General features: G+C 41.8%; 1 protein-coding gene across 1 annotated transcript in view; it reads right to left on the bottom strand.

Annotated features, from left to right (window-relative positions):
* Positions 1 to 1470: 1470 nt before the first annotated feature.
* Prep (prolyl endopeptidase) overlaps positions 1471 to 18141 on the bottom strand; it is a 101254-nt gene continuing 84583 nt past the window's right edge. Inside the window, exons 11-15 of the mRNA XM_070010526.1 lie at positions 13460 to 13596; positions 10474 to 10568; positions 6219 to 6350; positions 4311 to 4467; positions 1471 to 2213 (exon numbers count right to left, since the gene is read on the bottom strand). Of these exons, the coding sequence (XP_069866627.1) occupies positions 1919 to 2213; positions 4311 to 4467; positions 6219 to 6350; positions 10474 to 10568; positions 13460 to 13596 (816 nt within the window). The 3' untranslated portion in view covers positions 1471 to 1918. The remainder of the gene's footprint in view (positions 2214 to 4310; positions 4468 to 6218; positions 6351 to 10473; positions 10569 to 13459; positions 13597 to 18141) is intronic.

Genomic DNA, 18141 nt, shown 5'->3' with positions numbered 1-18141 from the left:
TCCTTCCAATTGAAATATAGTAATAGGCTTAATTTTTTGACCATAACTAGCATGGGAGGAGGGAGGGAGGGGGGAAGGACTTAGTGACAAAAGTACAAGTTACTAGAATAATGAATCTTACAATGTTTTATAAGATGCCTCAGGCAAAATATTTAATCACATCTGATAAAGCAAGACCAAAAAAAAAAAATCCTTCTTGTAAATTAAATCAGCATTTCCTAAAGTGACATTCAAAGGGACACTGTTGTGTGAGATGTAAAAACACTATACCTTGAAACAAATGTTATGGGTGTATTTAAAGAATGGTATATTGTCAACTTAAGAGATTCTTGGGGAAGGTGCAGTCTAAAACTGTTTTCTTTGGGGAGGGGCTACCTTTCAGAGAAATCACAGCCTGTGTCAATGTGCAGTACTCTAGGCCAGGGTGCATCAATCACCACCTTTGATTTTATAAATGACTACATGTAATATCATCAAAGCTACCACTCACTGGCAGAAAATGGGGTACAATGGAGTCCTCACAACTTAGGTTTTTACAGATTGCCATTTATTAAACAAGTCTGGTGCCAGTGGATCCATGCCTATAATCCTATTAGAAGGCTGAGATCTGAGCACAGGCTCCGGTGAAACTATCTTCAATTAACCACCAAAAAGCTGGAAGTAGAGATGTGGCTCAAATGTGGCTCAACCTGGACTTACTTTCCAGGTTGACTTCTTTTGGCTACAGCAGACCCTGTCTTGCTTAGTATCAAGCACCAGGTCCACCAACTGTTGCTCAGGGTACATAATGCGTATACGTCGTGTGTTCAGCTGAGCAAAGAATGTGTATTCTTATAAGAACCCAAAGATCAATGGCAGTAAGGGCACAGGATGTGATGTGACATGGGGAAGTCATGCTACCTGGTGGCCGGGGTACTGATGGTGGCAGCCACCCCACTGCTATTCCTTCATTGCCAGTGATGGACTGGGACTCCCTGGAGCTGGCAGAAGGGCTTGAGGAAAAGGGGGAGACTTTTTTTCTTTTTTAAAGTATGACCATTTCTCTAGGAAGTAGTCTATGGGAGAGAAAAGGTTTGGGAAATGCTGATATTTCTGTTGTGTACGATAAGCCAGGATAAATGCCTGTTTGTATTTATTTGGTTATAGAGGGTTCCTGGAAATCAGGGCACCTCAGATATCCAGAGATGGTGAGCTCGGCAAACAGTATGGAATTTCTGGCCCACAGTTTTAAAAGGAGGCATCCAAATCAAAGAGCCCTGGATCAGAGCTTTACCTGAGTGGATAATGGATCCGACAAGTGAGTCACCTCTAATAAACAAGGGAACTGAAATGGAGGAAGTCAACTCCTTTCCAGTGCTAATAATGTCCTTGTTTAGAAACTAACTGAAAATACTTATTCCCATAGTCAAGTACATTTGGATGGTTGCTCCTTTTAAAAGCAAAGGAACTAAAAAAAAATAATGCCTTCCATTTTTTCAGTCTTAAATAGCATTTATTAGTATTGCAATGAAGTCTTTCTCATGAGAAGAATTCTCAATTTATTAAGGATAGGTAATGGTTATAGACGCAAATTTCACTGCGTTGCTATATATGATGAGTATGCCCAACTAAGACCCTGAATTCAGTAATCTAGTATTCACCACATGTTCATTGTCATTTACCTTTTTATCCAAACATGCTTTTTGTCCCCCCATTTTAAAAATATGTGCCTGGATAGGGTGGAAAAAGAAATGCCAAGGGCTTGCTAAAAAGGAGAAAGCTAAAAAAGATAAAATTCCCCCGGCAGTTCTGTTCGGCTGTAGTCCACAGTGGAGGAACAGTACCAGGCTGGGAAGCATTCTTTCCATGGATTCTCGGTCAGAATGGTGAAAGCCCTTGAGGTTTTCTGTGGCTGTCAAGAGGGGGTGGAAAATTCCATTTACTGAATCCAGTCGATGTTCAGGCACCGTGCTATGAATGCAAACATATCGGAGACTTCCTCTATCACTTTGGCGGTGGGCTTCCCAGCCCCGTGGCCGGCCTTGGTGTCCACGTGGATGAGCAGAGGGTTGCTTTGCTTCCGGCTGCGTCCTACGATGTACTGGAGGGTGGCGATGAACTTCAGGGAGTGGAGCGGAACTACACGGTCATCGTGGTCAGCGGTCAGGAGCAGCATGGATGGGTACTGGACGTCATCTGCCTCGGGCAACTTCACATTGTGCAGTGGGGAATACCTGCAGGACAAAGGCACTTCTGTGATTACCCAGGTGTGGGTTTTTTCGGGGAGCCTGGAATGTGGCTTGAACTCAGGGCTTGGGAGCTGTCCTTTGAGATTCTTTGTTCAAGGCTGGTGCTCTACCACTAGCCACAGCTCAGTGGTTAAATGGAGAAAAGAGTCTCAGGGCCTTTCCTGCTTGGGCTGACTTCAAACCACAATTCTTAGGTCTCAGCCTCCTGAGTAGCTAGGATTACAGGCGTGAGCCACACTGCGCAGATGGCTATCTACTTTCATGGATATCAAAAGCAGAGGATAGTTGTTTTTGGAGGACAAGACTAGCGTGGCAAGGGACCTGTGTGGCTTACCAGCCCAGGAGGACTGCAGCTAACTAGAATGTGAATGACCACCTCAGCTAGCTAATGTGTGGGGGTGAGCTCCAAGCTTACCAGCAGCCATCTCGTGAAAGCAAGATTAGAACCTTGAACCCTGAGGTGGAAATAGAACTCAGAAAAAGCATGTGGGAATTTTTTTTTTTTGCTTTCAAATTAATTCTGGAAATGCTAGGTTTTGTTGCCTTTGATGTACAATACAATTTTAAATAAGCTTTCAAAAGACTTCTTCCTCTAGGTGGTTATATTCTTGACACTGATTTGAAGTATAATTTCTTTGGACATATGGCTTTTACCAGTATGTTTTTACTAGGGTGTATCATGTGAGCATTCAAAATAGCTTTTACAGTGAACATTTTTTCCCCTTATAAAACAAAATTTAGCCGTTTCAAAGTACTCAAAGAAATTCAGGTTGGGTGTAAGGAGTGAGAAATAAAGAGATTAGAGTTTGAGGCCAGCCCAGGCAAAAAGTTTGGAAGAGTCTATCTCAACCAATAAAGGCTGGTTGTTGTGGCACATAAGGTGTTGGTAGGAGGACTGAGGTACAGGCAAAAACACAAAACCTTGGGGAGGGGTATGGCTCAAGAGGTAGAGTATTCAGTATTCAGTAAGCATGTAGCCTTGACTTCAAATCCCAGGACTCCTCTCCCACATGAACCATTTTAATGCGATTTCTAAGAGGTCCATTAGCTGCAAAAATGATTCTTTTAACAAAATTAATGTGCTTCTGAGATGATGGGATGAGAAGCAGACTTTTTGTGCCAGTATGAGAACTATTCCTAAATACTGCTGGTAATTTAAAACCACTCCAATGTGGGAAGAGCCAAGAGACTTGATTCACTCATTGTCCTATTACCAAGGTAGCTAAAGGACATGAAGGAAGGAAGCTCAAAGTGAGGCAAGTTGCAGTTTCAAATACACGTGGTTATACTAAGAGTATAACATTAAGTTGAATTGCTTTTTGTATATGTTCCCTCTTTTGAAGTTCTTTATTTCTTGATTCAGAAAAGGAAGTCCTATATATGGATATAAGGTCTAATGACACCTTTTCCCTCTAAATTTCTCTTCATTGCAGTAACAAATGAGCATGAATTTAGCAGCTAAAAACAATAAACCTTATCTCACACTCTGTAAATCAGGGAGTTGGCTCAGCTTGGTTCTCTGTTCTGGCTGGCAAGGCCAAAAATCAAGATTTAGGCTGTGTGGGCTCTTGCTGGGACATTCTGGGGGAAAAAAATCTTTCAGATTCACATTGTTGGCAGAATTCAGTTACAGGTGGCTGTAGGACTGAGATCTATCTTCATCATTCTGATGGCTAGTGTCTAGGGTGGTCTTAGGTTCTAGAGACCCCTCCTTCCATCCACAAAGTTCCTGCACAGCACTACGTACATTAGTATTTGACTAAGTGACCAAGCCAGGAATCTTGGAGACCTCTTTGTGCAAGTCTGATGGTCACATCTTTGTGGTTTGTTGTTTTTGATGGAGACCATATTAAAACAAGGGAAAGAGTAGACTGTGTACCTAGTATGTGCAAGTCCCTGAGTTCCATCTCCAGCACTGCAAACAAAACCCAAAACAAGGAAAACCAGAAGGAATTCCCATCTCTTCTCCCACTTTTGCATTCAATTATATGTGAATAAGACACTGATAGGGATAAAACATCATGCACCAACCCTACTGACTATATAAAATCATAATATATATAGCAAATATACATTACATACTTGACAAGCCATTCAAAGTGTTGTTTGCTGTCTGAGCACCCATAATCCGTGGTCCAGGCATGACCGATGGTGAATTTATGGAACTTCAGCATGTCCATGACTCCAACTTGGGCAATCACACAACCAAAGAGGTCAGGACGCTGATTTGCACAAGTAGCTAAAAACCAAGATAGACAGAAAAAGGAAGCAGTGTATCATTAAACATCTAAATAAACAAAACCAAAGCAACACTTACGTGCTTTTCAAACCCTGGTAATCTTTTTCCTTAGAGCACAAGAGAAAACCATCAGAAACTACCACTTTCCTAAGCTTCCCATATAGGGAAGTTGGGCTTCTTATCGAGAATACAGCTTTGCTCCTCAAATTGAACCTCCTAGGGGACTGTTACTCAGAAAGCTCCAGGATCTTTGGAAAGGGGAAGGTAAAGGAACTTGTTCAGGATCTTAGAACTAGTCCAAGACAGTACAGGGTCTTAAATGCAGCTCAAGGCTTTAACCAATTTGCCACATATTCTTGGCTGGTTATTAAAATTTTTTTTGGTACCCTTAATCTAAATTTAGCTTATGAGATAAAGAAGTGAGCAGTTGCTGCAAAACCTGGGCTTGGCCAATGTGGAGTTAATTGTATGGAAGGGCAAAGTGGTGAGGTACCAGGGCAAAGTCGTCAGGGAGGTATGGAAGGAGTAATGTCAAAGCCATATGACTAGAAGTTAGGCAAAGGATCTAGACTTTCCTGTATCTGCAAAAAAGCCAGGTCCTTCCCTGGTTCTTATCAGCACTTATTAATAACAGTTCTACCCCTGGAGACCTTGACTCTTTCCTGGGGGTGGTGAAGTTAGAAATCTGTATTTCTAATATAAAAGCAAGAACTTGATGGGGGAACTCCATCTCTGCAGATTGCTGAAGAGACTTGTCAACAAGCACAAAACAATTCCTGGATATAAACCTTCAAGAACATAATGGAGTTATTGAGTGAACCAGTAAATTATGAACACAATTCTCTCATGATTGATTTTTGGTATTCAGTGTCTGTTCCCATTAAATCTAGTATCTTATCTATATTCTTTATGGGAGGTCAGCCGACTTAAATCCAGAATATATCCAGATCTTACCACATCTTGATACTACACAACCTGCCTGGCCCAAGCCATTGGTCTGCTAGCAAGACAAACCTCTCCTAATTCTTTAAAGGCTTCATATTTCACACACAGTAGGGTGAGTGCTCTGGATGGCATGAGGTCTGACTTGGGTTGGCCTCTTGTTCCAGGCTTCCCTGAACCCCACCAGGACATGGGACTGCTGCCTCTGGCTACAGCGAACGCTCTACAAAGCCTTGGTTCACTCCCATCCCAGTATCTTGGACAAAATTTGGCATTTAAGAATTGAATCAATATTCTTTCCAAACTTAAACAAGTTATTTTATCTTTTTATCTCCATTTTTTTTTTTTTTAATTTTCAGGGCTGGAGACCCAGGGCCTTCTTCAACTCAGACAAGCACTCTACCATTCAGCTATATCACCAGTCTGGAAGAATTCATTTTTAAAGGCTATATCCCTTTGGGAGAAAATTGTATGAAAAGGAATTCAAGGTTTTAATTTGATTCTGCATCTTTCAAAGAATAGGACACAAGAATGAACTCATCCCCTGATTTTCCCCCTAGTAGTAGATTGGAACACTGTCCAATGTTTGAGTGGATGTCTGTTATTCTGCTCTGGCTACTATGAGTCAATTCAGATAATGTATCTGTCTCTTTGCATGCCATTATCAGATGCCCATATACAAATGGGTTTTGCTTTTAGTTAACACTTCTTTCTTCTGTGAAGCTCACAGTCAATCAGAGCTGCCCAGAGTATCTGAAAAGCCCTCAAGAGTCAGGTAGAAAGTCCAACGAGTACAACTCAGTTCTTACCCACTAAGAGGCCTCCATTTGAACCTCCATTAATCGTCAGCCTCTTGGGAGAGGTGTAGCCTTCCTTGATCAGATATTCAGCAGCACACTGAAAATCATCAAAGCAGTTCTGTTTGTTGGCTAAAATTCCACCTACAATGTGCCAAAGTGAAAGACACGTTAATTAATAACACAGAATAAGGTTAGCCTGAATAGAATTCAAATGACTGTAGCACACAGCTTCAACTACTGACCATCTTAACCAATGCCTGCAAAAACCATATTTACAGAAATGCCTTAATTGAAGTTTTTTTGGGTGTGTGTGTGGGGGGGGGGTTGGTCATGGGCCTTGAACTCTAGGCCTGAATGCTGTGTCTCAGCTCTTCAGCTCAAGGCTAGCACTCTGCCACTCCGGCCTTTTCTGTTTATGTGGTGCTGAGGAATTGAAGGCAGGGCCTCATGCATGTGAGGCAAGTACTCTACCACTGAGCCACCTCCCAGTCCTGTCAACTGAAATTTTTGATATACTGATGAAATTTCTCACCAAGAACATAACTGTGATCCCATCTGGAAAATTTGTATTTTATTAAAAATGTCTAGAACTTTAAAATGCCTCAAGAGAACAGATTATCTGTTTTGGAGGAATATACAATCTCAAAAAGCGTCTATATTTTGGGGATGCCAAATGTCAAAACAAAATGAGGCTTCTCGTGGCATTCACCCCTGGGGTTTGCACCCAGCCCAGAGCTGGTACTGGGGTCACACATGCTTCCCTACTCATGACAGTGGGAGCATGGAGCAACTTCTCACCCCTTCTCTCTGTGGGAGTTCAAAGTGGGTAAGTGATGATACAGGCTTTCAGGATTCTTGAATGACTCCCAAAGACCTCACACATCTCCCCAGGAAATCTGTACTCTACCACCTGTTAGTCATTCCCATGTGTTAAGCCAAAGAAATGGCTTAAAGAGAGGAACATTCACAGGGTCTTGAAATACATGAAAGTGAAGGCCAAAAGCCAAAGAAACAGATCTCTGAAATAACAGCCGCTGATCAAAAAGCAGACCTAAATGTAATTAGATACTGGAGATTAACCACTTCTGCAGAAAGTCAATTAAACATGGAGCAATGCGACTGAAGGAGTCTTTTTCTCATCAAAACAAATGTTATTAAGATTTTAATAAGAAATTATTGGTGAATTAGAACAGCTGAGATTAGTTTCTAGGAATATCATCATTGGAGGTGGATGACTTTTTAAAAGAGCATTACATTTTAAACTCAATAAACAGAATGAGATTTAGATTTACCAGTGTTCTGGATGCTAGGCTATCTATAACTGAAAAAGGTCCCTTTCTGGTCCTTTCACTGCCTGACTTTGAGAAAGCTTTTGAATCAGTCAAAACACATTTAATCTCAGTCTAACTTCAAGCTGCCACTTGTAAGCTTTGGACAGGAAGTTGGATCTAACAAATAGAGGGGAAAGGGAGAACTAATTAGGCCCAAGGGCACCTTCTCTACCGAAACATGGTGGTGCTGATGACCAGAGATGCTGGTGGGGGGAATACAGTTCTTTCAGGAGAAGGCTGTGGGATCTGAGGGATCTACAGGAACCACAGGATTGGGAAAGGAGAAGCATGTGTTGAGGTGGGGGTGAATAATCAACTAGATACTATTTTAGATAGGAAATCAGGTGAGTCAAGGAGTAGAGTCTTTGTAAATGAATCTGAGGTGCACAAAGGGGTTTAAATTCCAGAGTTCAGATGATCAGTGCAATGCGTTTTGGTCAATGTCACCCCTTCCCTTGTTCTCCCCCATCTTTCCCCATCCCATCCCTACTCTGAAATTACAACATTTTTACATAATGTGCACTAACTATGACTGCACTTGCTCACCCCTTCTCTCTCCATTCATGTACTTTCCCTTCATTGTTCCTATCCCTTCATTGTTCCTATTCCTAAACATGTTTTAGCTTCTGGTTGTTAAAGCATCCCTAGTTGTTCAAAGGAGTTATACTGTTGGACTCCTCCAAGTACACCATCCTTTAGTTAATGGATATATGCAGATAACCCTATAGATGTTATCATATAAGTTTGTATTTTAGATCTAACTTCCAATCTGAGAGAGAATGTGTAGTTTGTTTTTCTGAACCCGATTTCACTTAACGTTTTTTTCTAGATCCATCCATTTCCCTACAAATGACAGATTATACTAATAAATGAATAAAATTGTATTGTATGTATGTATGTACCACATTTTCTTAATCCACTCATGTGCTGTAGAGCATCTAGCTGTTTCTGTATCTTGGCTGTTGTGAATAGTGCAACGATGAATATGGATGTTCAAGTATCTTTACTATTATCCTGAAACTGGGTAGATGCCTAAGATTGGAATTGCCAGGTCATATGGTAGTTCCGTTTAGTGTTTTGAGAAATCTCCAAACTGCCTTCCAAGTGGCTGCACTAGTTTACATTTCCACCAACAATATAATAGGGTTCCCCCCAATAGCATCTGTTGTTTGTAGTCTTGTTGATGGCCAATCCTCCTGGGATAAGATGTAATCTCGATATTATTTTGATTTGCATTTCCTTTATGGCCAGGGATGTTGAATATTTCCTGATCTTTTTGGCCATTCTTGTTTCTTCTGCTAAGTCTCTACTTAGCTTCTTTGCCCATTATTGAGTTATTGATTTCAGAGTGGGTGTTTACTTTCTTAGAGCTCCTTGTATATTCTGGATATAAGGTCCTTGACAGATGTAGAGCTGGTAAAAATTTCCTATTTTGTAGGATGCTTTTTTAGCTTACTTTGTCCCAAGCTGTCCAGAAACCTTTTAGTTTGATATAATCCCATTTGTCAATTCTCTCTCCAATTTGCTGAGCCCCAGGCACTCTACTCAGAAAGTTTCTGCTTATGACATTATGTTCTTATTTGTTCCTCCTACTTCTTCCTGTAGTAGTTTCAATGGTACATGCCTGATGTTGATCCATTTTCGGTTGATAGTAGTACAAGGTGACAGACAGTGGGCCCAATTTTAGTCTTCTACATGTGAGTGTCCAGTAGAAATTTTGTATTCACTTCTCAGGCATATAATAATGTGGTTTTAATGTAATTAAAGTCTACTATCAGGTCACAAATTTTCAGGGAAATCTATGTAGTGTCAAATACATGATAATTAGGGATGACAGCAGACAATGAACTATCCAAGTGATGGATGGTAGCTAGGAGCCCAGGGGTGTTTAGGAGCATTCAGTCTTGCAAGGATGCTTGGGCAATCTGTTGTCTAACGTTAGCCCTTGGGATTGTGCTGGATTGCCTGGGCCTTTCCTGCAACTTAGTACTAATACTTAATGAAGATCTCTTCATGCCCTGATGGGCTCATCCCTGTGTTCACTAATTAGTGTGTGGGGGGGGGGGAATCAGAGGCTTAGGCCTTGCAAGGTGGAGAAAGTAGCTATATAAATCTGAAGGGTAGTCTCTGAAGTGGACTCCACTGGTCTGGTGCTGCTGACCAACCCAAAGCAGTGGGGGTTACCATGGTCCCTGCAGACCTGTTACAAATGATAGCAGGAGAGGCATGAAGCTGGTGGCGCCCAAGTGCTGTTCTCCACCTGCCTCTCCAAGGACACTGAACCAAGGCAGGGGAGGCACACAACAGGTAGTCTAAAAATTCAGTTCCAGCTCCACATAGCCACAAATGGAAGAGGCAGAGCTTTCAAGTAAAAGATGATTCTTCTAAGAAACCCTGCCCCTCTGGGGTATGAAGCTGAGAACTGAACACAGAGAACTGAGACCAAAGCAAACCACGAAAGAAAAACAATCTGCAATCTGGTGTCTAAATTCACACACTATAAACAGGGTTTTAGAACCATGCCTGGAGGAACACGCTCAGTAATGTTGGGAACAGGAAAGCTATGAGGTTTCTTTTTTAGAACAGGACCTGCTCTGACTAATGCTAACCTGCAAACAAGGCCACTAGGAGGCAGAAAAAAAAATATACGTTTTTCCCAAGATGCCCTTCAGACACAGATAATTAAAAATGCACAGCGTGCATTGCTAAGAACCTCACATTTTAATTCTAGTCTTATGCAGAATGCTTCTACCAAATGCCCACTTCGTTATCAAAGACTATAGAGGAAAAGAAAGACCTGATTTCAAAGGAGACTTTTGCCTGCAATGAATTAACATCCTCCTTTTACTTCTGTGCCCTCAGCCCCTCCCTCTGCTCCTTCCAGGAGAAAAGGATCAACTTTCACTAGGCAGGCTGCAGAGGAAATGACTCACCTTTATGCCATGTCTCTCCATATTCACCGCCGCCTCGGATGTTAGCCACTGCCAGGACGCCACCCATGTGTCTCACAAAAATGAGCCTGGACACACTGAGAAATAGGGAAGACAGTTTAATCTTGCAGTGTCTGCCTACTCAGAACCATGCGCAGATAGTCCTTGAGGACAATCCACACATTGTGGTATCTAAACAAGGGCCCAACATGTTTTGCATTACTTGGCTAAAGTAATGTGACTTCTGATTAACGTTCACTGGCAAAATGCAAACATCTTCGTAAGTGCTTTCCTATGCTGGTTAAGTATTTTATGACATAATTCGTACCACAGATATAGAAACAACCAGAGGCCCTTACTCCACACTCACCTGATTAGTGCGGGGGAAAAAATCATTTGGCAAGTAAAACACAGCCAGGCCAAGCGGAAAGTATGCTGGGCTCATAGGGGCAGCTGATTGTGGCCCCTGTCACTGGTAACACTCTCCCAACTGTTCATGTTGGAGAAGGCAAGTCCTTTAACATATTTTTCTTTTTGCCAGGCCTTGGGCTTAAACTCAGGACCTGGGTGCTGTCCCGGGACTTTTCTGCTCTTCCACTTGAGCTGCAGCTCCACTTCCCCACTAACATGTTTCCCTCTCTCTCTCTCTCTCGTTTTTCTCAGTGGTACTAGTGTTTGAGCTCCAGGTCTCTAGCTTGTTAGGCAGGCACATTACCATTTGTACCACCTCCACATCACCTCCCCCCCCCCCACCATGGTATTTTTTGGGGTAGAGCCTCCTGTTTGTGCCTAAGGCTGGCCTCAGAACTAGGCACAGGCCTCTATAGCTTTCTGTATAGTGGAGGTTATGGCCAGAAATCACCTGGCCCATCTTGTTGGTGGAGATGAGGATCTCACTTTTTGTTCAGGCTGGCCTAGATCCCCAATCGTCTCACCTCCCAAGGAGCTGGAATTACAGGTGTGATTACATGTGATCACATGTGGCCCTCAAGTTTTTCACTTCTAGACAACCCCAAGGTATGAAAGGTAGAATAAATAAATCACACAGATCAGAAGATAAGAACAGAGTTTTCAGGGCTGGAGCCTGTGTTGTAGGAGTAAACAGAAGGAACTATAAAGGAAGCTTATAAGAAAAAGTATTAAGTCCTCTGGAAAATTTCTATTTGGATTCCCCTCCCCCCCTTTTTCCTATAGTTAAAATGAACTTTGCTTTGAGAACTATATCTGAGCATTTTACCATTATACCTTTTAGTAATGAATGGGAAGATGTGAGGAAAGCTGAAGCTCTAGCTTCTTTGAGCACTAATTTCTAGATTATCAAGGATGAAAGGAGTAATTACAAGAGTTGGGGTAGATATAATCAGACCAACCACCCTCAACTGGCCAAACTGATTTTCAATCACTGGGTCATCCTCCTGCATCTCTGCTGGTTTCTCCTGACTCTATTGCATCCATTGGCTTTGGGAGGAAATGTTCTGGGTACTCAGCTCTGGATTCCCAACACAGAGGCTTAAAAAGGACTTACGGCACAAACGCACAAACACCAGTGCTTTGGGCTACAGGAGATCCGCTGTGTGAGGCTCTTGCTATTCACTGGTTGCTCAGTTCACTGCCCCCTCCACCGAGCACTGCTCTGACTTGGAATTGAAGCTTGCCATGTTACCATTCTGAGTGATAAACAATGACGTATTTTATTCTTTATTGGAAACATTGGGCTAATCTAATGAACCGGTATCTACTGGCTTGCATTTTCAGACTAATCATCTTAGGAGAAATGTGGCATGTGATTTAACCACACAGATATGGATGTACTAATAAACTAACAAATCTCATTGCCTTAGAAGTCCATTTGTGGGCTGCGATCCTACAACCAGGGTTAGTGACATATCTGGGGTGGTGCCTAGTAGTGGCGCTGAAACAGCAGAGTGGATGAGTGGCCACCACTAGGGCATTCTTCTTCTCTCCCCCTTCAGTTTACTCCTAAGATGATACCATGCAAATCTACTTCATGAACTACTGTTCTGTATCTTGATCTGATACATAAGCCTGCATCAGCTCCTCCCTAATAAAAGAATAAATTCAGATTCCTTAGCCAGATGTTCACTGGAGTGACATTTGTTAAAAACCACTTGGCATAAACCGACTTTATACTTGATTAAACCTAAAATAATGAGTTGCTACTGTTATTAAGTGTTCACAAACAAAGTAATAGCTTTCTTGTAGTTAACTCTGGGACAGCTGGTTGGGTCTGTTCTGACTCTATATCCTGGTAGTCATCAGTCCACCAATCTTCTCCTGAATAGAAAAGATGCTGGGTGAATCAGTGAATCGGTTTTGATTATGAGGTACGATTTAGAAGTTAGCTTAAATAAAGCTGGGTTGCTGATAGGAAATTCCTTGCTTTGTTTAAAGATGCTCAAAGTAAATTCCATTACATAGTAGGAATGGGATATTAAATATCATGTTTGCAAATACGAGAAACTATTTTCCTCCCTGAATGTTAATCACAGAAACAATAAGTATGTTACAGTTTAAAACAGATGAAGTCATATTCAGAAAACGTACTTACGGCTGAATGTTAAGATAATCTATAAGCCTGTGTGCTGGTGGAAAATTATTAGCTAAAAATCATTTGCTCTGAATAGAATGTTGAGGAGAGTTTGGGCGGGGCGGGGGGGGGGGGCGTTGGTTTAGTGACAGTGATGATAAAGAAGGAAGCCCCTAAGACCTCAGCTGATGCTAATCTTTCATAGCCAGGAAGCTGTGACTTCAACATCTAGCTCTAAAAAGACTATTAAGAATCCTCTAAATGCTAAGCCTATTCAGGTACTTTCCAGTAACCCTGTCCCTTTATGAAAGCACTAAGTAAGACATATAGCTATTTCTATTAGAAAAACATGCTTTCATGTTTTTCTGGTCTTCAGTTACTTTTCACAATGTGTATACAATATCCAAGACATGGTAAGTTCCCAGCGTGTTCCACACTTACCTGTAGTTAGGGGTGATAGATATGTTGAAGCCGCCATAGCCATATAAGAAAGCAGGATGAGAGCCATCCAATTTTATGCCTTTTTTATGCACAATAAACATTGGAATTTTGGTACCATCCTTGCTAGGATAGAAAATCTAGAACAAAAGAAAGCAAAATCCTTAGATATAACATTACTTCATAAATCCATGCATGCTTCTAAGTGAGAAAAAAAAGCCCAAGTATTAAGTCTTCAATATGTACTGTAGCACAAAGAAAACCTCCTATCATCTGATGGTGAGACATCTTTCTGCCTTATGGGATGGTGTGGGACAGGGAAGATCATGGGTTTGCAGCATGGATCTTAGTGCACACTATCTCGCTAGATTCCCTGAAGCAAGCTGTCTAGTCAAACCCAGCCTCCAAGTTCATTTCCAGAACGTAGTTACCACCTTTAGCCTCTCCTGGCCTATAGGGGTCACATGAAAGAGAATAGGCATCTAATTTCTGCTCCTCCTCATCCCTCTGAGCACAGGAAAATCCAATACTACTGTGCTGTTCAGCAATTCCAGCTAGGGAGACGTCCTGTCTTAAAAACAAATCTCACACTCAACTTCCTCTGTAAAGATTAAGGCCCTCAATACATCTTCATTTTTCTAACTTTAACTATTAAACAAATGTTGGAAACAACAAAACAGATTAGCTTAGAGTTGATGTCAAGAACAACATGGAAATCCTATTATTCCTGGTTAAGCAAAGACATTTTCTGCAGTACTAGTAATGAAAACTTATCAAACCTCTCTGAAGCTGAGCCATCTCAGGCAAGTTCAGCCACTATTTCCATATTCATCACTTTTGGGATAACGGATTAAGAGGAAAAGGATAAGGGAACATTCAAAGCCATTTATGATAAGCTATAGAATGAATGATAAGCCACACCAAGCTGATAATGGCTTCTACCAGAAAGCAAAGCAGTAAACAGCTTTCTCTTTAGGGATCTTTATCATAATGGACATAGGCTAACTCCCCACTTGGTTCTGAAACATCTCTCTGACCTCCCATGTACCAAGGGCCAATGTCTTTAGGCATTTCCAACCAGGAGCAGGACTACAGCTGAGGCTTTTTCCTGCAGCTGTTCTATTGCAGAAGTTGCTCTGGAGTCCTTGCAAATGAACAAGGGAGAGGGGAGAACAGCAGGTGACTTCAGCGGCGGAGGACACAGGATAGTGATAAATGCCTGTATGTTTGAGGACACAGAATAGTGATAAATGCCTATATGTTTGGTACTTTATTTGAAACTTGCCAACAAATAGAAACAAGTGCTTTTTATATTACAAATTTTGAGGAGACATACTTAGAATAGAGAAATCATAGAGAATACGCTGAAGAGTTTAAAAGCGTTTAAAACTACCAGAATCAAGTTTTATTTAAAGTTAGCTGGCAGACACTAATGGGGTGGGGGTGGGGAGAGAAGAGGGGGAATCACGGGGCGGTGTGAGACAAGAACATGCAGAGAAAGAGGAGCCAGTGTAAGGTGACTGGGGCTTATGGGCTGCAATACGGGGCTCTCACCTCTTGTGCTGGCAAAGTTTTGGGGCACTTTAACCACAGGCAACAAGACCAAAGGAGCAAACAAGAAACCATCTCACTTGATGCCACCTCCATAAGAGTTATCTGTGCAAGACTGAGTCCCTCCAACTGTCCACATTGGCCCAATTCCCTGCTCAGCTCCATGGCTCTGCTCTCATCCAGCCGGCTGCAGCCAGGACCTCCCCGTCCCCACTGATGGCTCAGACCCTCTATCTGCCTCAACGTGCTTTTTCACTCACAGCTTCTTTCATCACACTTCAACTTCCTCCTCACAAACTACTATCTGAAGTCATCTGAGCCCTGGAATTCAGTGTCTTCCTATGTATGCTTAAGTATCTTTTGCTTCACCACCCAGAGTAGCTGTTTCCTACATCCACTCCCAGCACCATTTCTGTTCCCCTCCCCTCATCTGCTAAGAGTTCTCAAGATGTTTCCCAACCTCTCCCACCCCAGGGAAAGAAGGATCACTCAGTTGCGATTCTCTTCCTTACCTCCTTCACTACCTCGACTTCTGATTGTTACTTTTTTTTTTTGTATTTTCCTTGTTTGTTGGAATCTACAGAGACTCAAATGTCTCCAATATATACACAACCTTTTGTTTCACTTATCTGTCCCTTGAGCTTAATTTCCACCACCCACTGTCTTTCTATCCTTTTGTCCCTCTGTTCTGACCATCACTGCCTTTTCAAAGGTTGATGAGTGCTAATATTGTGCTATTACCTCCAGTCCCCCTTCATTTAGCGCACTGTCCAGGTTTAAAGACCCAGCTTAAAGTGGCTACCTAAAATATCATTACTTGTACACAGAAATGATCATGTCACTCATGTAATTTATAATATGAAAGCCATTCATGCTTCACGAGCAGATAGTTATCTAACATCCATGTGTTTTCTATTTGTTGATCAAATTTATTTCTATGATGACACTCAGGTTCAAGTTAAAAGGCAAAAAGACTTTTCTTACCTGTAGCCCATGAGAGAGCTGCCAATATTTATAATTTTTAAATGTCCACAATGTATTTGTGGAGTCTAATGTGACATTTCAATAGATATATACAATGTACAACAACAGTGTGATGGGGTAAGTGGTATCTCCTTCACCCCAAACATTTCTCAGTCCTCTGTACCTATTGTTTTTTGAGCATCCACTATGAGCACAGCCCTGTAATTGAATGCTAAAGCTTTTATGGGAATCTTAATGGACAGGAAAACAAAGTGCTCATGTGGGTCTAACAGGTGCCCACCTGAGTAACAGGAACAATCTGTATGTCATCCTGGACTAATGGCTTATGAGACTGACAAGTCCTGTTTCTGTCTGTCACAGAACAAACAGTAGTAGGTAATGTGATAGATCCAATTCAATGCAGAAGCTGTGACTGTGCTGCCTCTTACCTTAATAGGCTACAAGCACCTCCAAAGAATCCATACTGGAGAGGAAGCCTTTACCAAGAAGACCCCAAATAAAACACACCCATGGGGCCAATGATTCAAAAGCACAGTTAGTTCACATTAAAAGAGCCAGCCAAAGATTGACACAAATTAAAAGTATAATTTTTAAGGGTTGCTTTAAATTTCCTTTTTCTCTCCAAATTTCAATACAGTTGGCATCCTGAGTAGCTGGAGAAGGTGGTTCTAGCCCCTAGGAAGGAAGGAAGTGAGGACCAAGAAGCTGGCCCAGAATTTTGGCACAGGACAGGACAAACAGCAAAGACTTTGCCTGTTTTGTCAAATAGCTTTGCTATATCCAGCTACACTGAAAAGAGCTAATGGATGTTTTGTGAGGAGCCAGTTCACTTCAAACTAGCTTACCCAGATTCTGAGCAACAGTTAAGCTACTCGGCATTTTACACTGGTTCACCAGAAACAAGCAGAGACCACGAGACCAGGCTGAAAAGAGCTGCTGGCAGAAGGATGTCACCCTTAAGAGATCCCCTGACCTTTCAGTGGGGTGAATCTGTTTCTACCTTGCTAGAGGACAAAAAGACTCGGCTTGTGGTGATTGCAAGGCTGTGGACCCCGCAGGGTGGAGATGGGTCAGGAGATGGAGGTTCCTGACTATACTGTCAAGAAGTGTAGATGGGGCCATCTTATCGACAAGAAAAATTACATAGCTGTCACCTTCACACAGGTTAATGCAGAAGACCAAGGGGCTCTGGCTAAGCAGGTGGGAGCCTCCAGGCCTAGGTAACAAGAGAGATAGAAGATCTGAATTGTTCAGGTAACATCTTGTCAATCTGGAAAAAGGTCTAGAAGTATACTTCTAAACTGGGTAATATAAATACTGTTCAGCTTTCTATATGTGAAAATTCTCAAAAAACACAATAAACAAAAGAAAATTTAAAACCTTAAGTTGTTCTTCATTTTCAAGAAATGTTATTCCACATTTTTTTTTTTTTTTTGGTCCGGTCGTGGGGCCTGAACTCTGGCCTGGGCGCTGTCCCTCAGCTCTTCAACTCAAGGCTAGCGCTCTACCACTTGAGCCACAGGGCCACTTCCGGCTTTTTTTCTTTTTGCTTATATGGTGCTGAGGAATCGAACCCAGGGCCTCAGGCATGCAAGGCAAGCGCTCTACCACTGAGCCACCTTCCCAGCCCTGTTATTTCACATTTAAACCCGAGACCATTGAACATCAGACTGTAAGAATATCAGCCTTGGTGATTATCACGTTGTCTCTTGGTAGAGGTCAGAGAAGGGTATTTGCTGCTTGAGGTATTTGCAGTCATGAGACTGAGCCACCTGGTAAGCAAAGCTGCTGGCAAGTTGTTTCTCAGACTCAAGGAAATAAAATAACCTCAGATCTGAGGATTTCTAAAAATTCTAGATACAAAAAGAGGTTGTGAGTCCAGGACTCATCCAAACCAGCAGATCTCTCATTTTACAAAGGACAAAATAAGATCCAGAAGATATGTCACTGCTCATTAATGGTACAGCAAATTACCATCGAGTCTCCATGTCTCTGATTCCATTTTTTTCTGCTATATCACAAAATAATTATTTCATTACTTTCTTGTAACTATTATTATTGGAGGCAGCTATGCAAAACATTATAAATATTAGGGTCTTTAGCATGGGTTTTAATATATTCATCCTTTCCCCCTCAAGACAATGCCCACC

This window comes from Dipodomys merriami, unplaced genomic scaffold, assembly GCF_024711535.1.
Source record: "Dipodomys merriami isolate MVZ:Mamm:240054 unplaced genomic scaffold, mDipMer1.0.p SCAF_8, whole genome shotgun sequence".
NCBI classification, from domain to species: Eukaryota; Metazoa; Chordata; class Mammalia; order Rodentia; family Heteromyidae; genus Dipodomys; species Dipodomys merriami.
This window is presented reverse-complemented; position numbering and strand designations above follow the sequence as displayed.